A 7880-nucleotide genomic window follows, 5' to 3' on the forward strand; every position below is an offset into this window, starting at 1 on the left:
GGAAGGAACTGACTAACTAATTATTATCAAGGGAGAACACACACCAACACTGTAGATGTCGTAGGTTTAAGTAACAAACTGCGTCTGTGACGCTACAGAGATCCAGAGAGAGGATTTTGTTTTCTTTAATTTAAAACAAGTCGCGTAAGGCGAAAATACAATATTTAGTCAAGTAGCTGTCGAACTCACAGAATGAAACTGAACGCAATGCCATTTTTCAGCAAGACCGTATACTCGTAGCATCGTCAGTCCACCGCTCATGGCAAAGGCAGTGAAATTGACAAGAAGAGCGGGGTAGTAGTTGCGCTAAGAAGGATAGCACGCTTTTCTGTACCTCTCTTTGTTTTAACTTTCTGAGCGTGTTTTTAATCCAAACATATCATATCTATATGTTTTTGGAATCAGGAACCGACAAGGAATAAGATGAAAGTGTTTTTAAATTGATTTGGACAATTTAATTTTGATAATAAATTTTATATATTTAATTTTCAGAGCTTGTTTTTAATCCGAATATAACATATTTATATGTTTTTGGAATCAGCAAATGATGGAGAATAAGATAAACGTAAATTTGGATCGTTTTATAAATTTTTTTTTTTTTTACAATTTTCAGATTTTTAATGACCAAAGTCATTAATTAATTTTTAAGCCACCAAGCTGAAATGCAATACCGAAGTCCGGGCTTTGTCGAAGATTACTTGACCAAAATTTCAACCAATTTGGTTAAAAAATGAGGGCGTGACAGTGCCGCCTCAACTTTCACGAAAAGCCGGATATGACGTCATCAAAGACATTTATCAAAAAATGAAAAAAACGTTCGGGGATTTCATACCCAGGAACTCTCATGTCAAATTTCATAAAGATCGGTCCAGTAGTTTAGTCTGAATCGCTCTACACACACACACACACACACACACACACACACACACACACACGCACGCACATACACCACGACCCTCGTTTCGATTCCCCCTCGATGTTAAAATATTTAGTCAAAACTTGACTAAATATAAAAAAGAGTAAATTGCTTATAATGCACACAACATGTATAAATGTTTGTGTGTGTGCGCATGTGTTTGTGTGTGTGTGTGTGTGTGTGTGTGTTTCAAGTTGAAACCATATCCGTGAGATTGTAACACACAGCAACGCAAGCACAAACGAACTAACAATCGTCCACACACACACACACACATACATGACATTAACACACAAACACATACATGACACACACACACACACACACACATACATGACACACACACACACACACACACACACACACACACACACACACACACACACACACACACACCATATAACGTCAGTGAAGGGTGTAAAAGATGTTCTTTTCTATCTTTTTTTTGTATTTTGTGTATAACCTTGTTTTGTTACAGGAAGGCAAAATTCCTATTTAAAATAAAAATTAAAATTCTTGCGTATGATTATAGTGCTTCCGTGTATAGTTCCTGGGATGACTGCAATAAGGATAAAATCAAAATTGTTAAACAAATTGTTAATTTCAATCAGACACAGCATATACATTTCAGCTAATAGTCGCATCCATCATCAATCCACTCTGAGAGAAATGTATAAACAAATCAAGGTCACTCTTCAGGAATTCTCGAATTGACAAATTAGAAAACTTTGAAAAGTATCAATTTTAACTGGAAATCTGAGAAGAGTCACTGGGGCTAAACATTTTAATTGTCACTTTAGTTACTAACAGTCCTTCGTATCTATGCTCAAATTACGACTATACTCTGTTCCGATCTATCTGAACCCACTGTACAAAGCACCCACAGTATTTCAAGTCTATTTTGGGGCCAACAGGCCTCCCATATCAAAGCTCAAATGACGCCCATGTAATATTCCCTCACACTCTCCACCCGTTATGCAAAATCACTTCCCAAAGTCCGAATCGTCACTGGCATAAACAAGACTAACATCTGTCATATATCAGCTCAGATGAGCACGAATGAGACAGGAATTGTGAGTGAAAGTAACAGTGTTTTACAGCAACTCCGCGGATACTGTTAGTACATACATGTATGAAATGCATGGTCAAAAAATCTGATGGAAATGAAAGTGTAAGTGAAAGCAAAAATATTCTTTCATCAATAAAATAAAATAAATTGCCCCTTCCAGCCCCTTCTCAACCCCGCCTACACAATGTAAAGAACACCTTGTTTTACACAATACAAAAAAATCAAATTTCAACAGTTCAGCCACTAGCGCCAAAGATACCCGATCAACTCTCTAAGTGCATGAGTTGTTGTAGGCCTTTTAGCACAAAAAGAGATGATCGGGTATTTTTGGCGCTAAAAGGCCTGCCATAGCTCAGATGACGGTCATGTAATATTCCCTCTCCTTGTCCACCCGCTGCGCCGTTCCCATGTCGTTGGTGATGATTTTCTTGAAGTGCTGCAGCTCGAAGTCTCTCTTGAGCGTGATGAAATACTTCACTACTGTGTTGCCCAGGGCTTCGGTCAGCACAGTATCTTTTTCCAGACAATCCAGAGCTTCTTCTAATGTCCCCGGTAATTGTTTGACAGGCTCCCCATCGTTTGGTGTACCGGGTTTTGGGCACTCCAGTTTTCTCTCTACGCCGTCCAAGCCAGCAGCGATGGTGGCTGCCAGGGTGATGTATGGGTTGCAGGCGGATGACGGAATTCTGAAAATACAAGAAAAAATACTCCGTAGAGTTATGATTCATTCAACGGAAACTATTCGTTATCAGCCATGCACGTCCATATACAGGCTTACGAGCTTACACAACAATCACACACACACCGCCCTTACACATACACACCCTCACCCCCCCCCTTCCACACACGCACACGACCAAAACCGCCCTGTACCTACCCCGAATTGATTCTTACCAACCTGTTCTCCAAGAAAACATTTCCATTAGAACTCTTGGCTCTGATGGCACACAGTCTATCATCAACGTTCCAGTAGATCTTGCCCGGAGCGAAGCCGACGTCCAAACGGTGGTAGCAGTTGACCGTTGGGCAGCAAAGAGCGGTCAACGCCGGGGCGTGATGCAGCAGTCCGGCAATCCAGTGGCGGGCAGTGGGGGACAGTCTGTCGGGGTCACTCGCCTCGTGCAACACGTTCTGGCCGTCCTGCAGAAGAGAAACAAGATTTTTTAAACAAAACGATAACACAACAGCAACAAGTTCTTAATCACATTTTTGTTAGACAGTCGCTGACTTCATCAGGATGGTAAGGATAAGTTAAGAATTCTAATTAACATTTTTTTAAGTCTGATGATGGAGTATGGCTGCCTTTAACGTGGAGTAGAAAACGACCACACATCGGTGTTAAAGTCCACTCGTGACTGAGATATTTGATTGCACGTCGGAGTTGGATCCCATGAACGCAGAAGAAAAAGAAAAATGCAAGACAAAAGCACTCAAAAACAACAACTTATCAGCACGTGGACAATATGGTACAGTGCCAGAATGGTTCGAATCCCAAATCTTACTCCGTTTGGTAGATGTTGATATGAAGAGCAGAGATGATGTAGGCTGTCAAGCCTATAGACTTACTTTTCCATCCAGATTACCCTTCTCGGGCATCGTCGCACGCGCCAAAGTTTGGTCAGGACTTTATCATGCCACTATTTTTCCAGTCCACATGGCAAATCTTTAAAAGAAAGGTTTTCAATTCATGAAATTAATGCGCCCCTTCCCGCTCGTTAGAGGGTAACATGTCAACAATACCTGGGCCGGAGATGTGCGTAAAAGCTAGAGTGCCACTGTGTGGCTGTGAGTCAGTTTTAGAGCACGGACCTACATTCTACTGGATGGCTGTCTCAGTGCGCGCTCTCTCTCTCGCCTTGTCAGGCAGTGAGAGAAACGAGGTCAAACCAACTGTGGGGGACCGATCACATCCGGTTTCAATTCCACCAGCAATGTCGTCTGCAAAAACTTCAACGTCGACGACATTCTTCGAGTAAAATGAAAGCTATTACTATGTTTTCCGCGTATAACTTATGAACTGTTGATTTTATAATATTGAAAATCTTCTTGCTTACGTTTTTTGTTCTCCCTGTTGCCGTAAATACTCGCTTTGTCGAATGTAAGTTGTTCAACAGTACACTTGCAGACTTTCCTACTCCTAGTCTACTATTACTAAGCTAGTAGTTTGCAAACTTTGGCTTGTTTGTGTTCTCATTAATAGCCTTTTTGTTTTCAATTCGTATAACAACTATGAATATTTCATAGACGGGTTTTTTTTCCCTCACAGGACGAGGATGAATTCGATCTGACAAAATGATGAAGAAATTAAGAGGAAAATTACCCGAAAAATGAAGATTTTTGCTGTGTTTGTTGGGCCAATATTTTTTAAGTCCAAAAAAGGTGAGAAATATTCATAACAAATTCAGTTTTGGGTCTTTTTCAAATCTGTTTGATGCATCTTTTCTGTGACCATTGTGACTATATGCACTGACACTCAAAAAAGTGGAGAAAGGGGAAAAATGAAGATTTTTTCTTACAACACAACAGTCAGGGATAGCAGGGATTGTTGACATGTACATTGTCAAGAGGTCAAAACACATTTTAAAAGCTGTTGGACACTGCACTAGTGTTGCTCTAATCAAGGCGAGTCTGGAACAATAGGTCCACCCCACCAAAAAGTGAACATGGAATTAGTTATGAATTTTTTTTAGCCTTTTGGCTTGGGTACGGCCAAGTGAACAAGGTGGGAAAGGTTAGAAATAGTCATAACAAATTCAGTTTTGGGTCTTTTTCAAATCTGTTTGATGCATATTTTCTGTGACCATTGTGGCTATGCACTGACACACACAAAAGTGGAGAAAGGGGAGAAATGAAGATTTTTTCTTACAACACAACAGTCAGGGATTAGGGTTACATGTTTACATGTACATTGTCAAGAGGTCAAAACAAATTTTAAAAGCTGTTGGACACTGCACTAGTGTTGCTCTAATCAAGGCGAGTCTGGAACAATAGGTCCACCCCACCAAAAATTGAACATGGAATTAGTTATGAATTTTTTTAGCCTTTTGGCTTGGATACGGCCGAGTGAACAAGGTGGGAAAGGTTAGAAATAGTCATAACAAGTTCACTTTTGGGTCTTTTTCAAATCTGTTTGATGCATCTTTTCTGTGACCATTGTGACTATATGCACTGACACTCAAAAAAGTGGAGAAAGGGGAAAAATGAAGATTTTTTGTTACAACACAACAGTCAGGGATACTGAGCAGGGATTGTTGACATGTACATTGTCAAGAGGTCAAAACAAATTTTAAAAGCTGTTGGACACTGCACTAGTGTTGCTCTAATCAAGGCGAGTCTGGAACAATAGGTCCACCCCACCAAAAAGTCAACATGGAATTAGTTATGAATTTTTTTTAGCCTTTTGGCTTGGGTACGGCCAAGTGAACAAGGTGGGAAAGGTTAGAAATAGTCATAACAAATTCAGTTTTGGGTCTTTTTCAAATCTGTTTGATGCATATTTTCTGTGACCATTGTGGCTATACACTGGCACACAAAAAAGTGGAGAAAGGGGAGAAATGAAGATTTTTTCTTACTACACAACAGTCAGGGATTAGGATTACATGTTGACATGTACATTGTCAAGAGGTCAAATCAAATTTTAAAAGCTGTTGGACACTGCACTAGTTTTGCTCTAATCAAGGCGAGTCTGGAACAATAGGTCCACCCCACCAAAAAGTAAACATGGAATTAGTTATGATTTTTTAGCCTTTTTGCTTAGGTACGGCCAGTCAAAAAGGTGAGAGGGGTTACAAATAGTCATAACAAGTTCAGTTTAGGGTCTTTTTCAAATCTGTTTGATGCATCTTGTCTGTGACCATTGTGGCTATGCACTTAAAGTCAAAAAAGTGCAGAAAGGTGACAAATGAAGATTTTTCCTTCTTACAAGACAATGTGTGATTTGGCACATTTTGCCTCAGTCTTTATCAAGAGCCTGTCTAACCCACTTTGAAGCTGTTGGAGACTGCAGTAGTGTTCCTTACATCAAGGCGAGTGCACAATGGTGCATTTCTACCCCCCCCCCTAATGTTCACTTTAATATCAATCAATCAATAGATATTCAGTCACAGTTTAACTAACTCATTCACCCTCACTCACTCACTCATCCATCCATCACAACAACACTGTTTGATGCACACACTGCCTGCCTTCCGCACGCCGCATCGCTTCGCAACAACAACAACACTGAAAACTCGCCGGGAAATACCCCCACGTACCACACGTGTGCTTGTTTCTTCCGACTAATATCAATTTTGGGAAAAAAGGACAAAACTGGATGAAAAATTCTACGGCCCCAGCAATCTCATTACTCTGAAAGGAGAACCGGAAGTGGCTGGTCCCCAGGTTTCGAAGTTGACCGATATTCCCACTAAAGTGACCTAGATCCTGAGACAGCCATCCAGTAGAATGTAGGTCCGTGTTTAGAGTGACTCTGCTTGTCTAAGCCACCTTACCCGTGCGTCTGTGCGACCGATCCTGCAACCAGGGCTGAGGTGCACGAACCGAAAGTGGGTGCCACCCAAAAGGGGGAGAACAAACCGCGGGCTCTGATTCGTTGAAATCACAACAATCAGTTTCAGTTTCAGCCAATCCAACACTGCGGGTGGCTCCCGTTTGGGTGGTAACTTTCTTGTGCACCTCACTCAGCCCAGGAACAATTCACTAGCAAAATACTGACCTTAGACCACAGGGAATGATTGAAGTGGAACCCTGCAGAGTGGAAGTGGGAGAATGGCAGCGCCATGAAGGTGGCGGTGAGAGAGTGACGGTGACAGAAGGCCCTCACGCCGTAACGGGACACAAATGCGTCATCAGCGGTGGCCACGCCCCACTGTGGTTGTAGCGTGATCTCATACTGACCTGGCAGGGAAAGGGTATATATTAAAGATGCGATGTTCAATATTCCGGCACAGAGGCATACAAAGCGACAGATACTAGTGAGGTCATGCACAGTCGGGTAAGCTGACTAGACCTGTGACATATCAAATCGCTCCAGCCCAACCCCCCCACCCCGCCCCCAAACCGCCGCGCAGCATTTTGGCACCTAACTGTTTATTTCAGTTACCCCTTAATCCGGTGGCATCAGTTTTGCCCTATATTCGTACACATCTACTACTACTACTGCTACTGCCACGACCGTCACTACCTATCACTTCTGGGACTGTGAGCATGCATAGATGGAAACACGGGTTGACAAGAGAAATGTATTCAAGGGAACCGGAGCTTGAAAGCTTGAGCACCCCTTAATAAATCCAAATGCTCCGACACACCTCCCTGGTACTCAGGAAAGAAGTATTCCACGTGCACACCGCTGTCACGCAGAGAGTTCAGCATGTCGGTAAAAAGGTCAAGGTGATGGTCCATCAGGTCAAGGTTGGCGTACGGTATCGTCTCGCCCCCAAGGGGCTCCATTGTTTCTGTTTTCAATACCTGGAGACATAAACAGCAAAGATTTTTTTTAAACTTCTCAGAATAATTATGCTTTATTATTTATTTCCACCGGTAAAACTCAAGCCGGAACAGTGTCCAAAATCAACTCTCTGCGTCAACAGGCTGTCCGTCGTGCAACTGGATCATGTCCCTTCAGTTATTACGTGAAAATAAGACAATCTAATTTCAAAGGCAAAACTGACCATCGCGGTTAAGCACTAAGATTTTGCATCAGGTTCTTTCCGTCTGCAAAGATTGATAACTCCAACAGCTTCCTGGCGGCGTAAATGGGGAATGCTAAACCTGAACATGATCTACTCAAGCTTACGTACAATACAGTGGAACTCCCATTGGAAGACACGCCAATTTCAGACCTCCCCTTTTAAGACCTTGCTTTTTCAGACTTTCTGTTCATAACCTCTGTAAATT

General features: G+C 41.9%; 1 protein-coding gene across 1 annotated transcript in view; it reads right to left on the reverse strand.

Annotated features, from left to right (window-relative positions):
• Nucleotides 1-1333: 1333 nt before the first annotated feature.
• The window catches only part of LOC138967128 (lengsin-like), a 15945-nt gene continuing 9398 nt past the window's right edge, over nt 1334-7880 (reverse strand). The window contains exons 3-6 of the mRNA XM_070339616.1: nt 7292-7451; nt 6700-6881; nt 2884-3125; nt 1334-2671 (exon numbers count right to left, since the gene is read on the reverse strand). Coding sequence (XP_070195717.1) covers nt 2338-2671; nt 2884-3125; nt 6700-6881; nt 7292-7451 — 918 coding nt within the window. The 3' untranslated portion in view covers nt 1334-2337. The remainder of the gene's footprint in view (nt 2672-2883; nt 3126-6699; nt 6882-7291; nt 7452-7880) is intronic.

This window comes from Littorina saxatilis, linkage group LG5, assembly GCF_037325665.1.
Source record: "Littorina saxatilis isolate snail1 linkage group LG5, US_GU_Lsax_2.0, whole genome shotgun sequence".
Lineage (NCBI taxonomy): Eukaryota > Metazoa > Mollusca > Gastropoda > Littorinimorpha > Littorinidae > Littorina > Littorina saxatilis.